Source organism: Botryllus schlosseri, chromosome 2, assembly GCF_051294905.1.
Source record: "Botryllus schlosseri isolate E-star chromosome 2, Bs_hap1, whole genome shotgun sequence".
Lineage (NCBI taxonomy): Eukaryota > Metazoa > Chordata > Ascidiacea > Stolidobranchia > Styelidae > Botryllus > Botryllus schlosseri.
This window is the reverse complement of record NC_137237.1, coordinates 31,095,367-31,121,768: the sequence shown is the minus strand read 5'-3', so window position 1 is coordinate 31,121,768 and position 26,402 is coordinate 31,095,367. Positions and strand designations below refer to the sequence as shown.

General features: G+C 40.5%; 1 protein-coding gene across 1 annotated transcript; it reads left to right on the top strand.

The window, feature by feature from the left end:
- Positions 1-1,699: 1,699 nt before the first annotated feature.
- On the top strand, positions 1,700-23,816 carry LOC145457928 (uncharacterized). The gene is made up of 11 exons (XM_080336225.1): positions 1,700-4,919; positions 6,732-6,878; positions 10,658-12,115; positions 13,152-13,486; positions 14,192-14,296; positions 14,465-14,569; positions 15,744-15,899; positions 16,495-16,575; positions 16,638-16,787; positions 19,121-19,277; positions 21,920-23,816. Exons 1-11 carry the CDS (start codon positions 4,679-4,681, stop codon positions 22,060-22,062), a joined length of 3,078 nt encoding a protein of 1,025 aa, XP_080192351.1. The 5' UTR covers positions 1,700-4,678; the 3' UTR covers positions 22,063-23,816.
- The last annotated feature ends 2,586 nt before the right edge of the window (positions 23,817-26,402 follow it).

Below are 26,402 nucleotides of genomic sequence, written 5' to 3'. Positions count from 1 at the left end.
CCGACATATCAAATTATTCGGACGCTTGGGTCGCGAGCTATAGGAGTAGGACTACCAATTATGCTGCTTTTTGCCGGCTAAATAAGCAGTACGCATCTCGGCGTATTCAATCGTGAGTCACTTGTTGCACATCTATCCGTAAATTAGTTATCAATACCCAGGGCCGTAACAGCACTTCGTCAGCTCCCCCCAAAAAACGTTTCCCTTGGCCCCCCATAGGGTGATAAACCGAACTTCGAAGCCCCCAGCCTCCCTCAGACTAGATGGCTGTTTACCGCTATTTATCATCTAAATCGGGTGTCCGTTTTAGGCAGCTTCTCTCGACAAATCGCGCGAAGCGCGAAAAATTTCTCTAATTCATGATTAAATCGGTCAATATAATCGGGAATTGCATATATATTGGTATCAATTTTTATCCTCTCTCTGCTCACGTAATCAGATTGACCGGTTGAGCCGAGTGAGTGTGTTTGAAAAGGTAGGACCACTCATTATAATAATTAAACATCTTCGGGAGTATACCCGGTGGCACTAACGAAACAGCACTTCGTCAGGCCCCCCAGAACACTTAGGTATTGGGCTCCCATAGGGTCATAAACCGACCCCCGTGCCGTTGTTCGCTTCTGCCACGAAATCAGGATCCCCGTTTAGTGAGCCAGCGCGGAGCGCGAAAATTTTCGATAATTCAAAATAAAATAGGTCAATAAGATCGGCAATTGCATATATTATGCTATTTAATTACTTGTCCTCTCTGCTCACGTAATCAGATTTACCGATAGAGCTGATTGAGGGGTCTTGGAAACTGTAGGGCCCGTAAATAATAATTAAACATATTCGGACGGGCGGAGCCGTTGGTACGACTTCGTTACATGATGTTATTTTTCATTTCGTGACATCCAGTCTGCTGTATCAAAAAATATAGAATCGCCCAAACGTACTAAACTAAAAGATGCAAACTATTTCAAATTGGTAGTTCTCCACTGGCATATAATTCTTCCCTTCAATTATACCTATATGTATTTTGAATATACATAACGAAGTTTTCGGTCAGCGTAAGGGCAGTTCTTTTCGGCCAAGGTTTTCTCGCTGCCGATCGTTCTGGCACACTTATTGGAGTCGCATGTTACATGGCCTAAAACTTTATATGTCTTCATGCGGCGTGGCGCGGTAATGGCTAACGCCGATATGCCCACTTCTATAAATCTTGCGTATTTTATCTTGGTCGAAGAGTACCCAATAATTAAGGTACTTGGAAAGTTGAAATCGCGCGCTGCGCGAAAAATCTTTGAAAAAGTTGCATAAAATTTCATAAAATACTCTATAATTTATGCTGGTTCACTAAATAATTTTGGGCCCCCTTCGAGCTCGCTCCCCCCAATTGGGGGGCTTGGGGTGCGGCAGTTACGGCCCTGTCAATACCTCTAACTATACTTATATCTATAGGTACTGCCCGTTCAACTGGAAAGTTCGGGCACATTGCAATGGAACAGCAGTGACGTAATCTTAGCAGTCTACTCACAACTTGCGTGCAACCCTAATTGAAAACTCCAGACTCCAAGCCAAGCAAGAGTATTTTATGAATATAATTTTTTTCCATAGATCGATTTCTCAATATTTTTGTGGGGGCCGCAAGAAGGCTAGTTGGGGGCCGCATGCGGCCCTCAGGGCCGCGGTTGGGAATCACTGGTTTAGAGGTTTATCTAGACCAGTGGCTCCCAACTTTTTGGTGATTGAAACCTCAGCGTGCGTATGGAGCCGCATGAAAATATTCAGTATAATTATGACGAACAGTTTGAACCATGTACCTTTGTATTCCATTCTATTCGGCTATTTCAAAAGCACACACTATACGCAATATACACATGGACTTCTATAGATTCGTTATCGATCATTTTAGCATTGAAAGACGCGGATTAGCGAGTGCTATCCATTGAAACAAACCGCAACTGCATATTATTATTACAGCATGATACATATGTTGTTATGTGATATGTCTTCAACTTTTATTCATACATGCACTTATTGCACAGGTTTGCAGAGTAATATATTGGATTCGAATATTTGCCGTTATTTTGATTTTAGTAAAATTGTATTGGCATGTGCTTATCACAGAGACTATCTAAGGTCCTACCACCAGTAGAACCCAAGATATATACTTATGTGACAGCCGGATATTCGTCCATGCGTTTGACGCTATCAGCATGAATTCTCTTCTCGATTCCCAGAAGCGGCTTAGACAATACTAATATCCGCTATTTTATGGCATTCATATACGGAAATTGACGATGACTATTCCTAGAAACAAACGGCAACTGTATATTATATTTTTGTGGGATATTCAGTGGTTAATGAGAGCAACAAAGAGGCTAGCTTGTGTCCGCGGTTGTCGTCGATCCGTGCCGGCGGTCTTTTACAGATGGGGAAAATTATAGAGTGCCGTGGTACATGTCGGCAGCTCAGAAATCATAAAATCAAAGCATCCTATACAATGTTGTAGTATACATGTTCATTGTTCATTGTCCATTGTGTATCCTTGATACAGCAAATAATCTTTCATTCCGCCACTACATCATGTCTTTTCAGAAAAGGTGAATAACTGAGCAAGTTCTTCTTTCATTATAATGCTACTGGTGAGTGGATGGTATCGCGTATTGATTTCACCACTTTAAGTTATCACATTTGCGTGGCTCAGGGTGTGTATTTTACCTCCCCTGCGCCAAGCTCGTAAAAATATCGAATCCAAATCCGATTCGAATATGGAGTATTAGAGGGAGAATTAAGTGCATTATGTTAATCAGTAAAGTTGGTGGACTGTAATTAATTGCATAATCGCGTTATGGCGCAGCAAAGCTATTTGGAAATAGAAATAGTACGTCATCTTATTATAATGTTACTATGTACCAAAAATGCTACACCAATGGTGTGCATTTCGATCACATTTACTGCATACGGCCGCAATCCAGCGGACAGACGTAATGACACACCTGGATACCAACCATCTCAAATTGGCTCTACTGCGGAGGACTTCGCACTGCGTCATCCATTGTGGTGTTCTGTACCATCCCTGTTTTCTTGTGAAATAGGCCCATTACCCTGCGCATAAAAGTTTCTAATTGTAGAAGCAGAACGCCCTCGCTTTCTATACGCAATGAAAATTCGAGTATTATTGTTATGAAAAGCTCGTTGTCTAGTCGCACGGATAGTAAAACTTTCTTCATTTTTATGAATTAATTTCGTCAATATTATTATTAGTTTCACACATCAAATATTTATCCTTTCTCAGCCCACGTGATCAACTTTAGTGGTAGAGCTGATGGATGGGGTGTCTACGAAAATTCGGGTACATAATTAACGATGATGTATCTTCAGCTTGTTATTAATCACTTTGTTGCATGTAATTGTTTCTTGGTCTCCCCTAAGGATTGTTGTTATAGTAAAACTATATATTGGAATGGTAAACATATAAATTGGAATCGCCCAAACGTACCAGAAAAATCCACGATTCTAATTTGTAATTTCTTCTATGGGATGGGTCACGTTCTTCCGCAGCTCTCATTCGAGCAATGGGGTTCATATTGCAAAGACATACTATATTAAAAACGAAAAAAACATACAAGACCGAATCGCGCGAAGTGCGAAAAACCAAAGTGGATTTAAACTCACTTTAACAATTTGGAATACAATCCATTTATTCAAATTGCACGCTGACTGCTCCAACCCACACCAATTCAATTATGTATAGACCGCCGCATAATTATTGTTCCCCCTGCCCTACACGTCTATCCAGATATACCGCTTTAGTTGTTTGAAGGTATGTTGCTCCGTGCTAAAAATATATGTAGCCTAGGTATTGTGCAACTTACGCAAATCTGTGATTCAAGTATTTATGATACATTTGCTATGGATGCTCGGTGCTGTAACTGCCCTAGGCCTTCCCCAAACCCCCTATTTGGAGGAGCTGAGCTAGAAGGGGGCCCAAAATTATTTCGTAAATCAACATAAATTATAGAGTATTATTTTGATATTCACGCAACTTTTTTCAGATTTTTTTCGCACTGCGCGCGATTTCTTGTTGCATGCTAGCTCCACTCCCCCCTAAAAAAACGCATAATTTATAGAAATAAGCATTTCGGCGTCTGCCATTACCGCGTCACGCCACACCAAGACGTTGAAAATGACGGTTCCGCTACCATGCGACTCTGCGAAGTGCGCTGCGAGAAAGCTAGCCGGCAAAGATACCCTGACCCAAAAGAACCGCCTCATGCTGACCGAAACCTATATATATCTATGTCGAATTTCGCTTTGTGCACATGCGCCTAAATGGATGGCGCATAATATTCTTGTCCTGGCGATCTCAGCCCCACATTAAAAATGCCACCCGTAGAGAAAAATTACGAAGAAATGCCATTTTGAGTCGTATGCGTTGCACGGAGGAACTTCTTTACGTCTGATGCGTTTCAGCGACTTCAAAATATGTTGACTGTACCGTAGACGGACGGTCACTAAAACAAACAATACACAAGAAAGTGATTGATGACAACGGGCCCGCTCGCAGATGTATAGGTATAAGTCTAGGCGGCGCCCCCCCCCCTCCCACAGGTATTGTATATCACTCTGTGCGAATCCCAAGATCAGAGGTGTTTTGGTGGAGGTCTGACGAAATTATGTTACGGTTCTGTGGATGCTATTATTGTTTCACAGTTTACATGTCAAACGATGTATGACTCGCAGGTCTCATGTATGTCAGGAAATACCTGGTATGACAACTGACCAAACTCAAAGTATTTTTAGTATTGTACGATACATAGCTATTTCACACCATGTAGATTTTATCATGGCTGAAGGACGTGAAGATCTACACTGTGTCGCGTCTGATAGTGACCATGACCACTCATCGTCGGTATCATCACCTGGGATACCAAGTAAACAATTGGTTACTAACGTAATAACCATATATTATAATAGTGTGCCTACGATTTAACACGCCGGTTTTCGGAATGGGCTGATCTATATATTATGGGAGGTGCGAACCCCTGTGGAAGGTTCGGGTTCTAGCGAACACAAAATTTTATTAAAGGTATTTTGTGAATGACGTCGGGTGATGCCAAAATGCTAATTTAAGGCCAAATCAATTTTCGTTTGGCTCCCGCCCTTTATTGGAGTTGTAGGCCTCTTATAAGGCTACGCGTAGTGTCAGTGACTTACGACGATATTATATTAACGAGTTGTCGGCGAAATTATAAAAGTGATTGGGCTAGTTTCTATACCAGCAAAGTTCTCAATATTGTTAGACCCCCAACGGGAATCTTTGAAGCCTGCATGACTTCGCAAATCCGAATCTAGTACTCAAATGCGGTTGTATCTGGCATATGGCAGACTTAACTTTGCTATTGGACGAGAAGATACACGCTCCTTTTTTCGGTCCTGCCTGTTTTTGAACTTAGCACATGGCGGTGGCGGAAACGAGCCAAGTTATTATTTATATTTCGAGCAAAACTCTCGAACGTAGTATCATAATGGACGATACAAGGTGCATCTTATCATCCTGTTGGATTTCCGTTCTGACTGCCACCGCGACTGTGGAAGTTGAAATTGAAGACATTTTGAACAAATACATTGAAATCCTGAATAATTCTAATTTTCTTCAAATAGAACACGGATAGAATCTATTAAGGTTGGTTTGCAGACGTGAATAGATGGATTGTAACGGTTTGGATACCGAACTTGAACAGAACGTTCGCACCATCCCATTATATATTATTGCGGAGCGGTCGACAAATTCTCTGGTCCTACTCCGATCCTGTTTTTAAAGCTCTGGTCCGAATCCGGCTCGACTCCTAGGCCGGATTTTAGTAATGACCGTGATCCGGGCCGAAAACGCCGATAATAATTATCTTCTTACTGGAGGGTATTGAATATTGATTGAAACAATGCAACAGGAAATTAAAAACTCAAACAGCAAACCCAACCCTTATCTGAAGTATTTATCCGAACTTGTACTTAGCATGTTCATTTCCGTGAACGTTTCACTGTAACTATTGATTCAAGGGTGGAAGAGGGTGAGGCTGTCATATTCTTAGTAAAAATTACTGATCCGGCTCCGATTCGGCTCTGAACCAGCTCCTGCTAAAAATGAGAAAATCCGGCCATACATCCAATCCGGCTCCGGTCCATGCTCCACCTTACTATATATACTCCGTATTAGCTTGCCTTTATTACGCTTTGCGGTTTATTATCAAGTTCAAAAAATAATCGGCATTTATTATTGAATTATTTATCATCCTTTCTTTTCATTTATTGTTAAATTACTCCAGAGGATGGTCAGTGACGAAACACTTCTACTTTTTCGGAGTAGGCCTACTCAAGTAGGATATTCCAACTCTAACTGCTTACTCAAGCGGTCATGATATTAGAATACTAGGCCTACTTCAGAGTGATCAGATTTTCTGACTAAACTAATAGACCCATATCCTGTTTACGTTTTTACTTACTTGGAAATCTCTACTTGTGCATGTACTTGAATGAAAATTTAAGTTACTTCTTCTTCTACATGAGTAATAACGATGACCGCCTCTGAAATTACCTGATTAACTCTGGTAAAGGACTTGCACAAATGACGGTAACTTGCACTCACCAGAGCTTACATTCTTACTTCGTCCGTATTTGATTTACAATATGACGTAATTTGACTATCTTCGCATGCACAAAGTGTTATGATTGAAAACTGTTCACAGAAAAAAGACTCAAAATCGCAACGTTGGCAGAAGGTAACCGAGTCGATCAGACATTCGTATGTAGCCCGGTGAAGGTTTTCGCAGGAGATCAGAACATCTTCAATGAAACCTTGAATGTCTACAACGAAACATGTCCTACTAACGCAGGTGAGAATCGTATTCCAAATTTTTCCGGACACTACGAGTAATACGACATCGAACGGTAAAGCTGAAAAGAAACTAGATAATACTATGTTAAAATAGATATTAAATAATACGCCATATTAAATCAGTTGATCCAATGCCGCCTTGATCCAACGGCCCCTTGTATATAAACTGATCTACTGTTACCAAGATCATTCGTACCTTTAATCGTTATTGAGCTAATGTTACAAAAAAACAAACCAAACCAAACATTTATGGTGGGTTTCAAAAAGTCGACTTATTCCGATTCTCGGGCTTAAAAGCCGCCCCACTCCGTCCCAAGTCCATTTCAATACTGTGACAGGATTTCGCCCGCAATGTCGGGCTTTGCGACGACCGATTTCTAAGCCTGCTATTGGGTACGGCTGAAGTTGCCTACCATGGTTGTTTTTGGTATGTATTTGCTAGTTTCATATGCTGCAAGCCAGTTTATGAATTCAAAACTACTTCTAGCACACTCGATATAAATATAATTAGTAGGTGCGAAGATAAATATCCAAGTTTCACATTTTTCACCGGTAGCTGTAGCAGCATGTTGGTATAGTTGCATCATAGCCTTTATAAAGGGTATAGTTACATCTACCTGATATTATCCTGCTGTGGTATCATCTAATAACTGCGGTGCAGATATCAAGAGCAATCGGGATTTGTATAGACTTGATCATCACTGTGCAGTGTGCACGGACCGAGGTCGACTGCAGAATTCCTACCTAAGTGTTTGAGGTTTATCTGAGCTCCTCCTCGCCATCTCATCCGCGTGAGCGGTGTCTTACAAGAAGCCTAGAAGTGTGCCGTGCTACAAGTCGGCAGACACGGAATCAAAAATAAGGAATATCAGCATGGTGTAAATGACCATATAGTAGTCGACAAACACCATGAATACCACAAACAACAACAACTGTGCAGTGCAATTATGTATAAGAAGTACATCATATCGTCAGGGAGTCAATTCCAATGTAAACCAGATACCGGTCAGAGATGAGCATGGATTAGGATTAGGTTTTGAAAAAACAGGATTTGTGAAATTTTGTCGGATTTGGATTGGATTTGGATTAGACATTTTTTTCGGAACGGATTAGGATTTGGATTGGATTTACCTATTTTCTGGGAGATTGAAATGTCGTGTGGCGAATGGCGACAAACTTTATTCAGATCAGTTATTAATGTACTTATAGTTACTAAGTTATCTTGAATCAAGTGAATCGTTGGTTGTGAAAGAAAATTTTCGAATCCCTCCATTACATAAATTAGTATTTTTTCTGAATTTCCAGTTGGAATCGGATTAGGATTGGACATGGCCTTGAATATGAAAAAGTTATGGATTAGGTTTTGGATTTGGATTTGAAGGTTCGGATTTGGATTGGATTAGGACATAGAAATTTCAAATCCGCTCATCTCTGATACCGGTATATACAACAAGATGTATCTGTTTCAAAAGGAGTGTACCGTAAATGCATGCTCGTTTTTCAAGTTAATTGTAGAACCGTCTAAAACAGGGGTGTCAAACATATGGCCCGCGGGCCTATCCGACCCGTCAGACGATTTCATCCGGCCCGCGAAGCAATTCTGGGCATATGTTGTATTGCTTTTATTTTCAAGCACATTTCGAACAAAGTTGAGATTTTTAGTGTGAAATATTTCCACGTAAATAATATCTTATAAGACAGCAAATGTAAAACATAGTTAATTGTTCATAGGTCACATTACAACAACCACCCGACGGCAATTCTGAGTTGTCACTCCAGTCACCATCACGGACAAGTCGGTGACATTGACAGAAAATTCTGTAGAGGCAAAAGATCTGCGCACACTAAGTTCATAGTTTTCTAGAACAATAGGGAGTCAAAATAGCTATTGACAGGGGCGAAAACGGCAATGTGAAACCGTTGTATGTAGGTTGCATGGAGAATATAATCGCTACACACAAAATATCTTTCAATTAAATTTATTTGTGGTCGCACTGCGCTGCTGTATATCTTCTTACTCAAAAATTCCCGTCCTTTCGAGAAACCCGACTGGCGATTAAATGACAATGATCGAATTCCAACGTCCGCGTTTACAGTTAATAGGGGTAGTGTTTGGTTTTCCAGCCCCAAAATCAACGTATCCTGGGGGCAATTCCAGTGTTTGCGAATAAAGAAGTTGCTAGAGATGCGCCTCTATGATCCGCAATATTATGACTTACTATTATGTATTGGCTTGATTATATAGCATTCCAGCAACATTGTTGAATCATATTTGATTGTAACGTCTCGCAAGCGATCAAAAGGTTTGAATCCGGCCCGCGACCCAAGTCGATTCAACCATGGTGTAAAACATGCTTTTGGGCATAGCCCCAATATGACCTTATCACCACTATTTCATTCACTTGAAATGGTGAAGGGCTCAAACAATTGCACCTTCGCCGAAGTGTTTGCGTACACTGCCAGGAAGGGTACGTCTGCATATCGATTCATTTTCATGACAGCAACAATGTGAGATAACGAGATCAGCGACGAGCCACGAGCGTTGCGTTGGGTACCCGGAACGATACGCATGGATCGTTCATGCACTTGTTCAGAAGCACCAATTGTAGGTAGCTGTAAAGATACACAGTTACCCTCTTCTTTTCCCGATTCTAGCTATAAACAAGCTTTTGCAGTCGGGCCCATCACCAATTGCATCATATTACTTTATCTTCTCATATAATGGTGTTTCCCTCTTGCGAAAGCAAGTCCGCACACTCTCTGCATTTTGACATGAAGTAACTGTAGGCTACTGCGAATCAATTTCCAAAACCTTACTTCGATTGTCACACACAAACATGCTTCGACGCGAGTAAACGAGCATGACTAAGCATAAATTGGCGCCGGACGGATTGACAAATTCTCTGATCCGATTCCGATCCTGTTTTTTAATTCCCTGGTCCGACTGCGGTCCGACTCCTAGGCCGGATCCTAGAAATATCCGTGGTCAGGTCCGACAACTCCGGCCATAATCACAGGTTGGTATTGAATATTGATTGAAACAATACAAACAGAAATTTAAAAATTCAAAGATCAAGCCTAACCCTTATCTGAAGTAATGATGGCAACTTTGTCCTAACATGCGGTTTATTTACATGAAATGCTGTTTAATGTAACTATTGATTCCAAGGTGAAAGTAGAGATCTAGTTCCGATACGATTCCGGCCGTATCAGGAAAAGTGCCCGAGTTGACCATGGATTATGATTAGGATCTGGGAAAACCGGATTTGTGAAATTTTGCCGGATTAGGATTGGAAAGGATTTCAGATGTTTTTGAAAATGGATTAGGATTTGGATTGCATATACCGATGTTCAGTACGATTGATGTCCTGTGGTGAATGGCGAAAAAGATTTTCGTCCTACCAAAGTTACTTCATGTACTTTGGCACTCAATATGCGTTTTCTTTCTTTTTAGGGAATTATAGGCAAAAGATGTAGGCTAAGTTCTAAAAGGAATTCTACGATTATATCGGATTAGGATTGGGAGTTTAATATACTAAAGTTATGGATTAGGACTAGGATTAGGATTTGAAGCTTCGGATTTGGATTGAATTAGGACATTGAAATTTCAAATCCGCTCATCCCTGAGAAGTGCTGATCCGGCTCTAATCCGGCCCCGGCCATAAATGAGAAGATCCTGCCGGTTGGGCCGGATATCCAATCCTGCTACGGTCCATGCCCCGCTGTACTACAGAGATATCACCTTTTCTCGTATGAATGAGTCAAATTTTGTCGCAGATATCAACTATGAGAAACTGGTAGAGACCGTCAACAACCGCACCAAGGAAAATACGACTGTCAGCATCCTTGATGACTACAGGCCCGAACAGCTCAATGAACCCAGTCTTGTAGTTCATCCCAAAATGCGAAGAGTAGACTTCGCGGATTACTTTAAAGGTCGTCACGGCGTAAATCGCACGTCAGATCCCGCAATCTACGAAGGGTCAACGGTTAAATCAATCCGAAATCAACTGACAGAGGAGGCGGGGTTCTACGGCCAAGACGAGAATAGAGGGAGTGTGATAAAATTTAATGACCTAATCGTCTCAATATCGAACAGGAAAAGATCGGAGTTATCTAATGCAGTCGATGTGACGTGTATAATCGCATCCGCGGGGTCGGGTAAAACCACTCTTACACGCAGATTAGCTCAAGCGGCTCAGGGAATTCCGCTTGCAAAAAGCGACGTCAATCCGACCCAGTCGATTAAATTTAAAATGGTGCGCTACATTGAATTGAAGGATATAAAGAAAAGGTCTATGACATTATCCAAATTTTTATTTGGCGGACTTTTCGGAAAGAAATCTGACATAGCTAACACTTTCGAATGGTTAGTAAACCATCAATCCGAAGTGCTTCTAATCCTAGACGGCCTTGACCAAGCCGGGTGGGATTTTGACGATAGCGAACTTCGTAAAATGGACCTTTACAGTAAAGCAGATACCCCAACTATCATTTACAACATCTTGGCTCGTAATGTCCTTCGCAGCACTAGAATCGTCGTGACTTCACGTGAGTTTAAGATATCAGAGCTACCCGCGAAATCACGACCACGCGATATTATCACGCTTACTGGACTTGAATTAAAAGACGCGCGGTCTTTGTTCACTTTTCTAGTAGGCGAGAACGGTGCGCATCTGTGGAATAATATCCGAACCATGTCACCAAGATTACTCAATCTTATCACAATACCGGTGTTCCTGATTCTAACGGCGATTGTGATGGGAAGTGACCCGGAAAAACCACTTCCAGCGACAGTTACAGAACTGTACAACAGGATCGTATTATCATTCCGCAGTGTGGAAAATATAAGAAATAGGAGGCAAATTTCTGGGATTATCAAGAAATTGAAGGGTATGGCGTTTCAGGGCATGAAAGAAAGGAGGGTCATATTCTACGAAAGCGATTTGAAGAATTATCAAATCTCCGCGAATGAAGTCCACGATTTGATGACGAAAGTTCCGGATACTAATCTTGTCAGCAGTCATCTGATGGAAGGCGATTTCACGTTCTTCTTCTGCCATCAAAGCATGCAAGAATTTTTGGCAGCGAGCTATATAGCGGAAATGAAGTTCACGGAATTCACCGACTTCAACAACAGAGAGCTCCACGAGGAACGATGGTCTGTAGTTCGAAGATTTGTTACTGGCGTTCTCTATCTGGCATCAATTCCCGATGGCCAGGTATTCATAAAAGGTATACCTCATACGTCACTCCTCATTTGGTAGCCGACATGGTCATTTTGTCTCGTTGGAGGCATGACATATGGTCGGGTCAATGCCTAAGCCCGAAGTGATACGTTGTATAGCCTTCATGTTTACCATGACATCTCACCTGAACCAATAACTCGATAGATATGGTACCGGAGTAATACCTATATGCAAATCTCTGTTGAGGCATATTTGGGCCGCAACAGATATTTTTGATGAGAGTGTGTTCGTGTGTATTGTATATAAGAGATGTAGAAATCCTCGCGACCCGCCAAAATAGCGACTTCCAAATTGCGAGTACAAAATAGCGTGAATTCAAAATAGCCAGGCTTCGATATAGCGACTGTCAAAACAAGGTGTGTCATACTACTAATACGTTATTCATAATACAGAGTCATTCAAAATACAGAGTTATTGACAATGTCGAGTTAGTGTTAGGGATTGTTTGGGTTAGGGCGAGGGTTAGGGATAAGGTCGGATCGATTTGTTATGGTTCGGTGTCAGGTTAGCTAGTGTGACGGCTATACGAATGGGGTTGAGGGGTTCGGTGGGGCTGAGGGGATGGGCTACGTTTTTATGTGGTTGCGGCTACAGATAAGGTCAGATTATATTGCGTTAGCATAAAGCTAGGTTATGTTGGGTTAAAGTGGGAGTCAAGTTATAGCTTGTGTTACTTCGAATGACTCTCTATTTTGACACTCGGTGTTTACCACTCGCCATTTAGAACACGAGCCAGAAATCCTGTTACAAATATGCTCACTACCCAGCATATAACATGTCAGGTTTGAAGACAAGCGACTAAAAAGTCCATATCTGGCAAAAACGTCGAAATCACAATGTATATTCGTCGAAATTGCCGTTGTTCTCCGTATAAGGCTGCATATTGATCGCGACCAGATCCAGAGTCATTGCTGCGCTAGTCTTATCAAGTTTAAGTCAAGCATGACACTTCATGTTGACCACATATTTGCTACATCCAATTCTAATAGTTCTAATGTATTAAAGGATCTTCGTCTTCTCAGATCAGTCTGGCAAAAGAGAAATTTTTGCCGCATCGATTCGCTCGCAAATTGAGAAGACACGGGATGGGTTCAACAACAGATATAATCGCATGGAATTGTACACCGCAATTTACGAATCAAATTGCGACGACGAACTGATGAAAGGTCTCTCCGTCATCAATGCCTCCAACGTCCCATTGCGCCGTGACGAAGCTCATATTGTTGGAACGTTAGCAGCAACGAGCAAAGGTGCCAACGGCCTCGACGAATTCAACTTTTGCAATTGTAATATGAACGACGAGATGATGAACATTATTACAGAAAGTCTGAGACCACTGGGCCACACACAAGTTCATGTGAGTCTTTTCTCAATGAGTGCAATATCTTTATGCATATTATATTGAATATATTCTATCATTTATTAGCAATGGTGTCAAGTGTAAATCCATAAAATGTTTAAAATGTTGGATGCTGTGTGCGGAAACTAGGTAAGGCCCCTTTTCTAGACCCAAATCAAGGATATATAGTGCCACCTGATTAAATACCGCACATCTGTAACTTATGTATATAGGCCTACATTGCATATGTTGAGGCGACAAATAATGACGCTGCAGTTCGTTGGCGTGTTAAATTACGTCAGCTGATGAGTTCACAATTTCAGAAGACATGATTCTAGGCTGGAATATCCATCTCATCTCTCATGGCTATACGAACGTGGATTTACGGTGTGTCTGGCTATTGTATGAATGGTGATATGTTAGCGGGTCGCAGAACAGAAAAATCAGTAACATATCGTGTAACAGGTGTAATGTTAGATGTTGGATATGATAGCTTGGATAGCAAACTATTTTTGAGTCATTAATTACCGCGTTACTCGATATATGAAACGGGACAAAACAATGTGCCCCCGTTGATCATTATAGAAATCCTGAATATCCCTACATTCGTATGAAAATCACGTTGGGCAGTTCGCACACTAGCCTGACGTGGATATTGTTGCAGTTATTTCAATTTTCGACTATATATTGCTCTATACCTGCACATCCATTATTTCCATTCAGGTTGAGAATGTGGATTTGCGGCAAAACTCACTCTCCGCAACTGCACTTCGTCCACTTCTTGGATACCGTCGGAATGAATCGAAATGGGGGTATTTCGACTGGAAAGTACGTCATGCTTTAGTTCAGATTAGATTATTTCAGCTTTTGATAGAAAACATATACTTGAATAGCATCAAAACATTCGACACCTAAGTTGTATTTAAGATCGAAGTTTACTGGCGTGTCAATGTCGCTTTATTGCGGCTATCAGCACATGATCCATTGACTTTTCAGGTTGTAGAAGTGCGTGTAAAATCCCACAATTGTGGAATCACACTGAAGAATGAAGTAAAATCCATCAACATCTACGGAAATTCGAGAGGAACTTTCGACAAAGAGGTGATATAGCAGATACTTGTTGACATCAGGATATATGAGCCCCGAAATGATGCGAAGGTAACACGGCAAAAACTGAGCCACGTTTCCTGTCCCGATTTCTGACGGCAAGCGTTGCAAATTAGGATATTAGGTTAAACCATGAAATAATTTTGTGAGCAAAGATTAACGTATTATTCAGAATCGGATTCAGATGCGTCGTATATAGGCTATCACAGTGTTTCTCAAACTTTCCGAAAAAAAAATCACGAAACGGTTCCTTGGCAATATTTTAACCGACTCACGGTCCCTTACAAAATCAGAACAAAACAACACGTCAGATTTTATGGTGTCAGTGACGGGTTTATCTGACGTCGAGATGCGACCAGCTTGGCAATATTTGGTTATGTGTTTGCCAAGACAGACCTAATATAGTGAATCTCATCAAACTGAATCAAATTCATACATTTACTGATCTTGGTCCTCATAGGTTGATAAACCTGATGTATGGGCGACTAATCATTCAGACCTGTCCGACCTTCACATGTATAATTTCATCACTATCCTTGATCAGGCCGATTCACGAACAAGCTAGCTAACGCCAAGCTCTAAGCGAACCGCGAATAAATTTTTAATTGAATCGCTCTGCAATAAAACAATATACTTTATGTTAATTAAAGATATAATTTTGGGTATTTCGAGTTTTGGTTTGAAAAATAAGTTGTCTGAAATTTTTTGTAATCGATTTTTTTTCTTCTGGATCGTATGAATTTTGTTGGTACGTGCTTTGCGGTTCCAAATATTGTCTCGCGGACCCTAAAAGAAACGCGGACCCTAGTTTGAGAACCACTCGGCTATATCACACGGCAAGGACGAGGTGACTTTGCCCATACGAATTTTCATATGGTCTTCTGTCTCGTCATATTTACTAACGACGAACGGGATTTGTGAAGTCACAAAAAGATCATAATGAATATTCAGTGCAAATCAGTGTGAGGTATGCTGTATGAGCTGGATATCTGCCTTGATGTCCAACAAATCTCTGGGACTGGCTCGGCCAACCCCTGACGTACATGTACACCGCGGTTAAGAACCACTGCTCTAGAGCTATCGAATTAGGGAAGCGTCCTTGCTGATTTATAGCCAGATCATATTCGCGAATTTACATACATAAGATTATCGACTGTTGCTTATTCAGCGCGCGGATCTCGTCTTTGAAAAGGTTCACATGCTCGATGTTGTGGTATTTTTTGGACAACTGTTTCAGCCGAAATTGATCAAAATATGTTGCGACCAACAACTTTATGCTACGCCATCTGATCTACGGGAGACCAGTGAGATTGAATTACGAAAGGTTAGTAATCTCATTATACTATGTATTCGACATCGTAGTTGGCACGATGGATGAAATAGCATATATACTTTATACCTATACCTATACACTTATTTACCATAAATATATTAGGATAGACTTATGTTCTTAATCCTAAACCTATCCTATACCTTTCCAGAGTACACTCTGTTATAGAGGTACGCGAGATGGTTGGTTGAGGACGAATAGCACTCAGAACTCGATTCTGAGACCAATTCGCCAAAATATGCATTACATTTTCTCTCTAGTCTGAAGGAAGTGTTGCATTAAAGAACATTTGGTGAAACAGAACCCAGTCAATGCCGACTTCTTGTAACGGAAGTCATGGTAATTGTTTGTTAAATCGAGGCAACAACATGTTGTAAGCGTCGAACTATTTAGTTCTCCCTCCACGCATAGCTTACTTGCTGAAAGCAAATATAATACTGTACACTATCTTCTTTTCGACAGCCGTAACTGCAGTCTACCAATGTACATGTTTTAACCTGTGGTTCTTAGATTCTTAAGCATCATGAAAAACTGCAATCCAAGTAATTTCTGTGTGTTCATGCATCATTATACCTGACATTGGATTTAGATGAACAGAATATTGCTCGATTGTGTAAAAGAAGAAAACATCGAATGGCCATGCATTAAAATGACTGTAGAGAGATACCAGGTTTTATTTCCGCAATTTATCATGATAGTATGATGCTGAATATTCATTCAATTACGATCTAGCTGAAGCAACTGGATGATGCTGTGGCTGGTCAGACCTATGGCGATGATGAAATCCCAGCGCTTGGAATTCCTGTCAACGTACATCGGATGTTTAAGGCTAAGAATGCGGGTGATTTCAAAAACATCCTGGATGCTAGTCGGCAGAAGAAGGTATGAATTGCTTCTGCTAGTACTTGAAGAATCCTGCACGAAGATTCTTTTTATCAATACTGATATTAAAAAAGAACACCTGAAAATTTTGAACATGTTCAATATATTTTCCTAAGGTTTTTTGAAAATTCGTCTTGGCAGCTACGTTGATAGGGAGAATTGTAAGTCATAATATTTGGGAGGAGAGAATAAAATGGTGGGGAATTAAATTTCTTTAGCGATGATTCGACGGAAGATATTACTTTGGAGAGGTCAAACAGTTCTTTCTCCATCCCTTCAACAGCGACATGTCAATAACTATGATTATTGAGTATTGTTCAAACCTAGATGTAGATATCTTTCATGTTAAAAAGTACAGGTGTGTCTTGCCTAAAATTATGCAATCGAGGGGCTCAAAGTAGTATTGATCGATTTTACACAAGTAGAACTGGAAGCAACTTTGTAGACTCCACTCGAGTACAAGTACAGATTTTCAAGTACGCCCAAGTAAATAGTAAGAATTCTAGGCCTATTAGCTTCGCCGGTAAAACTGAAAAATGTCTAGTAAAAAAGAGTTAGTATAGTCTAACTAAAAAATAACTACTTCTGTGAGTAGCGCAAGTCTTAAAACCTACTTGAGAATTCAGATCAAGTAGACGTGCTTCGTTAACTCTGTATAGAGCCATGTTTAACTAATTCTGCTACAATATACATATCGCCAAAACTAGCAGAAGATTTTCAATGAATACTCTCTCATAACCACCAAGGTTGTAATTGTAACCAAGTCACAAGGTTCCGAGTCACAAGTTAATTTGAGTGTTATAGTTTTGACTCGAGTCACGTCAAGTCATTTTCAGTTCACCACCGTTTCAAGTCCGATTCCAAGTCAGGGAGCATCGGGTGGAGTCCGAGTCAAAGTGTTAAGACTCAAGTCCGATTCCAAGTCATAGTGTTTACTGTTCAGTATCAAGTTAAGTCAGGTCCAACTCACTTCTATGAAACTCTTGGGGGATATCGAAGGCCTCAGGTCCATAATATACTCATTTTCTCACTCTAAACATATTTGTTCAAACACGTATCTGACAGTTTCTGTACCTATTTCTCAATTGTTGGTACTGATATAGGAGACTTGAATAACTGGAACTAGAATGTGTCGAGTCATATGACTAGGTCGAGTCATACGGAATGACTCGCGTACAAGTCGAGTCAATACACAAATTGACTCGATTACTCGAGTCGAGTCATGACTCGAGTCATTACAACCCTGGCCCGCACAAAGCGAATTCTACATAAAATGAACACAAATTACTCATTTGGCTCTTAGTGTTGGGATGACTCGAGTCACTTTTCTCGTATGAATTGACTTGACTCGAGTCACTTTGCAAAAATGACTTGACTCGACTTGACTCGACGTTTCAGAAATGCGGATTGACTCGTGACTCGAAGGAAAATTCACGAGTCAATTTCAAGTCATCAAGTAATCGACGTCGACTAAATCAATGTATCTTGTATAAGTTCTGATTGTTATCGATACGCTGGTGTGACCTGTGAGAGCAACCGATAACTCATTGATTGTGCGTTTTACCGAACCTCCATTGTTATGTCACAAATAATTTGATCGCAAAACGCTGTGATCGGAGCTTACAGCTTACGTTTTCGTAAATAAGTAGTAAAGTAATATACTAGCAATACATCTCTCTTCTAGAAACTGCTCACTGTGCCCAGTGCTCCCCTAAACCAACCCTCTTGTATGACTTAAATCGAACAAATATCGTTTATAGGTTTATAATTGTATATCATGGATATGTAGATGATTCGGGTATTGCGCCATATCCTTTTTCAACTTTCTCAGGTTTCGTATTTTATCCAGTATTTTGGCTGATCATTATATAGACTGGGGCTACCGCCACTTGCGTATACTTTAGCAATTTAACGAATGCGTTAGCGCCTTTTGCGTGTATAATCAACTTGTTATTCCTTCCTCGATTCGGAATAAATGGGGACTTCATCTGTATTTAAGACAGTTAACATAATGCAATGACTTCAAATTATGTCTCGTACTTCGAAAATTCAACTTGACTCGGCTAGTGACTTGACTCGTGACTTGACTTGACTTGACCCGACTTGACTCGAGTCACCATCAAAAATAGAGTGACTTGACTTGACTCGAGTCAAAATGTGCAATGACTCGAAATGACTCGTGACTCGAAGGTAGTGACTCTATCCCAACACTGTTGGCTCTGTATTCAATCTGATGAAAGTGGTACGAGCATAAGATTGAGATATACCGTCCCCTTTCAAAATGCAACATTTCTGGCGTCCGTCCATATTTTGAAATTCGCCGCTTTCCGAAGGTTGGATTTCTCCGATGCATATTGGAATACCACGCATCTCTCGACGATATTCGTTTACTCATCGGGAATTGCGATTTGCAAAGTCTTACGTTGGTATACGAGAAGTCGGAATACAGGCACCAGGACTTGGACAATACTGGGATAAACATAATAAAGCGTGAGTAGAGTGTTTCGTTAATTGTCCTATATACAGAGGTGGTCAGTAACGAATACTTCTACTTTTTGAAATACTTGAAGTAGATTTTGCCTAGTCACACTACTTTTCAAGTAGTTACGATTTTAGACTACTTCTACTTGACAGTTTTCAGTTTTGTGGGCAAAAATAAGCGTGAACCACCACTCCTATTTCTACTTGAGTAGAAATTCCGGCGTTACTTCTACTTCTACTTGAGTAGCGACGATGACTGCTTTGACCACCTCTGCCTATATGGCATTGAATGTCGTGCGCAGCGATGTAAATGTTGAACTCGATCTGGAATTTGAATGACGGTTCAAAAGAAATGTTCATTGCTCTGTGTCCCAAGCCTGTTTGTTGTCAAAGAAGAGATCTGTAAGGTCTGACTAGCTGCAGAGGTAATCACAGTAGCGAAGTTCTGTATTATTTCTGAGTACACTAAGGCAGGGTTTTCCTGCACTACTTAATCCTGCACTCTTTGTGAAAAGAGTGCATTTCCTCCGTGTACCACCCTTGATATACGGATGTGAATATACACCTATGACGCACAAATCCAGAACTTACCTCAGACTTAAACCGCGGTATAAATCGAGTTCAACATTTTTATCTAAATCAGTATTTCCTATACTTTTTGGAGCTACCTCCCCCTGGACAACGAAAATAGTGCCAGCGCCCCCCGACCCCCCTCACCCGGCCCAAATCATAAACCGAAAGTTTTTCTGCATTTATTACAGCTAATAATGACACGAATGAGGCTGGTGTATTGTTATTAATATCATCATCCTCATCATCAAATTGGGTTTGTGTTTTGATAAGAACAATCTCATGAAATCTCTTATCTCTAAAGTGTCCTCGTCCCGTACTGTCAAGTCGGTTTCTGCTGTGACTTAGAAACTTTGTCACGGCACTGAAAAAACGTTCTTTCAAATATTAGCGGGTATAAGGGCAACGACTAAAAAGTCAACCCGACTCTAGTGACAGTATTTCTGTTTGATTCAATTGTGTATCCAGAACAAATGATCGGAGATATAGAACTTTGAGTTAATCTCAAAATTGTTCTACTCTACAATGTAATCAGCTCCCAGGGCTTTGGAGCAGTCGTAAATTTTAAACTGCTCCAGCTCCGGCTTCGGAGCTTTCTTCTATGATGAATTAGCTCCGGCTCCAAGCTCCGGAGCTCATTGATATCACTGCTTCAGCCCCAGCTCTGGCTCCGGCAACTATGGTTCGGTTGTAGCCGTCGCAAGAAACCATCATTTTGTTGGGGTATGAAAAGTCCTGTGACGTAATAATTATTTCCTGTCGTCTGTCGATGACGTCATATCCGCACGAGAACGCAATTTACTCCATGCCATTGCATGTACATTGGAGCTGTTCAAAAATAACTTTTTTCCGGATTCCAGCCATATACTGATTAAATTGTCAGGTTACCCTAAAAAAACGCTGTACACCAAATTTGGTTCAATTTTAACACGTATAGGACTCCCCAGATCCAATTAAAATTTTCAACTTATTAGAAAATTAAAAAAAAAATTTAAAATTTTTCTGTCAACCCCGTGAAATTGTTGAGCTGTCTTCAAAGACTATGCAAAAAAAAATTTGACTCAATTCCAACTAGTAGACGCGGAGGTATTTGAGTTTTTCGTTGATAATTCTCGGATTAATCTTGATTGGTACATGGATAATCCGATAATTATCAACGAAAAACTTAAATAACAATGTTCTTTTGAAATCGCTAACTACCGCTTCTCTGAAACTGACGACATAATCTGTAACGCCAGTGGTGCTTAAAGTATGGGTCGCAAATGGTTTAAATTTTGATCAGCACCGCGTCAGAGCTATCGTCTAATGCACGACATATTTGCTTGATTTATTGCAAAAATGCCTTTTCCTAACAGTCCCGCTCGCACATGTTACACACCCCTAGATTGAAGCATCCTAAAGACTTCAGAGGATGATTGAATCATTGATGTTTTGTTATGATTCATGTTTCACGTAACTGCGAAGCGTATAATTGTTGCGTGAGTCCCTGGTCAAGACATATGAATGATACTATAAAATACTATAATGCTATAAAAAGTTTTGGAACCGCTGGGTACGTTACACCTTATCACATAGGTTTTGACTACATTTGGACGAACTTTAAAAAGAAAACTAGGGAAAGTATATTCGAGAAAAGTTTAACATATTGGTTTAGAAGTAATCATAAACCGCATTACGGCCGTAGTGTCGCATATCGGCTTGCCAACAAAATCATAGGTGATTGGTTCGCCTCCCGGTGGCGTCATGATTTTCCATTTGAAAACTTCTATTTCACTGATAGCAACAAACGTGGTTTTGATACAACGTAAGTGTGAAATCATATGGCGTGTCATGAACAATCATATCATCACTTGTAACACGCCTTACCAGGGCTTGGCGACGCCTGGTCCGGAAGCATATGTACTGGAGTAAGTAGTGCAGGTAGGCAAAACCTACTTGAGTACTCCGAAAATGTGCATGGTTCTCCGTTACTGACTGGCGACTACCTCTGCTTATACCTGATTTAATTGCAGCTCAATGCTGTATGATGTGAAGGCATGTATGCGGAACCGTGGTTGATACTGATGACATTCTATTTGCAGACTATAAAAGGGATTTTGATATCTGGTGGTATCTTGACAGCGGATTGATGAATAAGAGATCAGGTCATCATCATCACCACCATCAACATCAGCATCAGTATGATAAACATAGTCATACTGATACGCATCACCATGGTGTCTGACTTGAAATTGGAAAATTCGAATCTACAATTATTCTTCCACTTGATCTGTTCACTGCTACTGGCTGCTACTGACTAGAACACGTAGATCCCTCACGCGGTGAGGTGCGCCTGTATGGAACGGCCTTCAAACATCCACAAAGGCCTGATGAAGCGATTGGGAGAATCGCTTCCGAAGGGTTACCATTATGTATTCGGAAAACACTGACGCTCAAGTTCTACTTGACACATAAGGAGTTGCTGCAATCAAGTGAAGCGTCATGCTAGCCAGTTATTTTGCAGCTCGGAACAATAAAACCCATATCCACACTCTTTCGCATAGATTGAACGGAACTAGCTTGTGTTTCAAGCTTATTCAAATTTCCTTTATCCGCTTCGATGGGTAGGCCTATATCGCTATACCAGTGGTTTTTAACCTTTACTGACTCGCAGAACCCTTGCGCTAATCTTCAAGCCTTCGCGGAACTCCCAATTTTCGCTGGGTCACAAAACTGAAGTCCACCACTAACTACACATCTAATACATTCCTATAGATTACTGGTGCACTGAGTGACATGTGAATCAACAGAGTGTTGAAAATGCAAAACAATTAAAATATAATTTCACACAAAACGAAAACTTTATAATGAATATTTATTTCAGTGTGACTACTACGGTTCGTTTTCAGATACTAGTTCAGAAATGCGAGGCTTCACCTTTGAAAGTGCCATCGTATTGCTCAGTCAAAACGCAACAGCGTGATACCAATTGCTTAATTCCAAATGAGCATATAAATGTTGGGATAGAATTATCATTTTAGAAGAACGGGGTGTCGAATTTGAACCCTAACCTCCCTGTGGACGACACTGTACGTGACGTACCATGATAACCGACACAATGCGACTACTGATCGGGCCTGCAAACCATTATGGCCAAGACGGACAAATCATGTGTGTTAACTGAGTGTGTCTTTTGATATCCGCGGAACCCCTAGTGTTCCGTGGAACACCGGTTACGTACCACTGCGTTATTCACAAAATAAAATTTTGAATAGCTCGTCTGAGATTTATTGAAGCTTATAGGAAATAAGATCATGGTCATTATAATAATATTATGATGAAGATATATTGTATTCTTTCTTCGTCGATTTTCAATATTAATTTTGTACCCGTTTCTTAAAGCAATGGTCCTTAAACTTTATTGGGCGCGACCAAAATGTGAGTTTAGTGGCATCTTGCGACCCATGCCTCACACATCACAAAGAATGCATTTTTATTATTAGTATGCTACACGTTGGTGCGGGCATGTATGGCGTATATAACGCGCAGACGACCGTTGTACGCAACGCAGCTCTGAAACATTTCTGTCGCATGCTATTCGAAATTTGGGTGCATTATTTTCCTCTGCGGGTTGCATTTGTACTGCATTTTTACTACTGTATACTCAGAATTTAAGAACGAACTGTGCCAATTCGACGGCCGTACATATTAATATCCATCGTTTTGACTAATCAATGACGGTCATTTTTGCCAAGGTTTCATCACCGCTGATCTAGGTGGCACCGCACTTTACAAGCTATGTGATGGACTAAACTTCATGTCTCCGTGTTTTCCGGTGCGAAATTGGTTGGCCTCGAAATACCTATATCACATAGTCCCGTACCCGCTTGTTACAGACCCCTACAGTATAGCATACGAACGGTATCCGACGGTGTTTTCCAGATAAATCAATGTCTGACAAACTTATGATGAATTCAAACCAATTTTGGTAATACCAAGGTCGACCCCACACAGAGTCCTCGATCGCTCACAAATATTGCGCAGGTAATAGCGCAAAGCGCGAAGAAAATGCTTCGTCGCCAGAAATTAAAAGAATGCTTAGGTGTCGTCGCGACCCAATGTTATTACCTTCACGAGCCCATGTTTAGGTCACGACTAAGGATGGTGTGAACGTGAAGTTGACGTTCGCGTTCGTCAACGACCCTTGGTGGATTCTGCACTGTGAACCTTTTTTCATCTATTAAAATCTTTCACGTCATTATTACCGTATTTGGTTGAAATTCATTGCATTTTAACTTCGGACCACTCTGCGCATGAAGCTGACAGCATGTACAGAAATTCACCACTAAACGAGCATCCACCTTGTCTATATCAAAAATTATTTGCTTGACAGTTTGCTTGGAATAATCAGCTTTACGTTGGTGATTCTTTAGTGACTCTCTGCTGTGAGCTTTTCCCGCAATCACACAATAGCAAGAACGAAACAAACTGCATGTAGGAAGTCAGTGATTTGTGCTTATGGTCAACCAGTCAATTATTTACATCAACATAATTGATATGCAGAATGCGTCCAAGTCGAATGAAAAAAAATTATCAGGCGTACGGGATCTATCTTGATCTGATATCCTTATTGTATCATAAAAACCAAATCCGTCGGATTGGGGTCTTGGCTAATGGATAACTTTTTTTGAGATATTACCTGGAACAAGTATAGAGACCGGTGTTTCACTCGCAAATGTTCAGTCTTGCCCAGTCTTCGTCGACAATGTTGGCAAAGCGACGGAAAACTAATTTTGTGGAACTGTCATAGCATTTGATTGTTCCAGTTCATACATTAGATGAAGTTTAAAAAGTAAGCATGTTCTTCAGCATTGTTGTATAATAAGGCGTGAGCCGCCGCTATAATTATCATGTATATTAATATATTACTATACGGAAACTTAGGGTTTGAATTAGCAATATGGCGTCACGTGACGTCATAGGTTCACGTTTGCGTTCACACAGAACTTTTCAAAGAGAACCAGAACCAATCAGGGGTTCTCACCACCCTAGTCGCGACCTATACTTTAGCAACCCCTGCCGTCGATATTATAGTATGATATATTTTATATCCATGCATATGTCTATATACCCATACATATGTTGCATCCATTTCCTAAGACTATATGAGTAGGGTCGATATCTTATAGCAGGGGCTCTCAAACTGGGGTACGCGCACCCCCAGGTATACGCGGGTGTGGCTACATGGGTAACTATATGTTCCTGGCACCGTGGACATTTTCTACCACAAGGATTTCGACTCATATATATGTACCACGCGAGAAATAGTTACAGCTTACTGGCATTATGGCTATCAGGGTTTCGTTAGGCTCCCAACCGTAAAATGAGACTTTAAAGACAACCGGACATTGACTTTGTAACCCCATTTTGCCGGGGTGCGCCGCACATCCATGTGTATAGCAGAAGAATCAGCAGTCAAAAAACGTTTATGAACCCCATGTTCTATATGCTACGTTTGATATAAATCGTTTTTTTTAATGTTTGTATATCTTTAAACAACGCTAGAGGCCTATCAAAATATCGCATGATGATATCATACCAACGACAAGATATAATATAAAACCTCCCAATACAACAATCTAAATTCGTCAAATTCATTTCTATGTTAGCAATCTATATATATAACGCGGCATTCGTTTGGAATGAGGTAAACCTATTACATGCGTCAGCTTTCCGACGAACGACCATGAATGTAGGCTAATTCCCTACGTTGTCATGTTGTCGTGCATGTGTATTGTGTAATCGTACTAATATGTTAATAGCAGCGTTGTGAGTGTATCGATTACTATCCATTATGCATTGTTGAGCGAGATAATCATCGAGGTCTTTTGGTTGTGGATGACATGAATTGTTTTATCTGTGGTAGATTGCGGTCGCAATTAACGTAGAACAACGTTTCGCTGCTTCACTCCGGTACGGATGGGTTGCTGATTGGAGTCTAGCCGATATCGACTTTAAGATTGTAACTAAGCTACAACTATATTCACCAAAGTAAGGATTTGGAACATCACAGAAATGAAATGTAACTTCAGCTTTTTAAATTCATGCTCAAGCATGTAACACTCACGTTAGAAATGATTTCCGTACACTCTGTTGCTACAATGACTATAATTGACTTGGAAACCTGACCGTCGCTGTTGAAGGCGACAGTCAGCAAAATCAGATTAACCAGATATAAAATGCAAGTTTAGTAACAGGTTGAATGGTACACGGAAGTGATCACCCTAAAAGGTTTGACACGATTGTGCAACATTCACTTTAAACGAAAAGTTATTTGAAGTGTTAACGCGATGGATGTGCTTGTGTATACAAATCTATACATCCTAAACCAGGGATGTCAAACATACGGCCCGCGAGGCCATTCTGAGCAAATTGAAAAATTATCGTATAATCCAGTACATTTCTAACAAAAGTTAAGATTATTAGTAATAAATCCTTTGACGTAAATATTAAATTATTCCTCAAGACACTAATATCGAACATGTTCGTAGGTCATAGTAATAACCATATGTCGGCAGTGTTAAT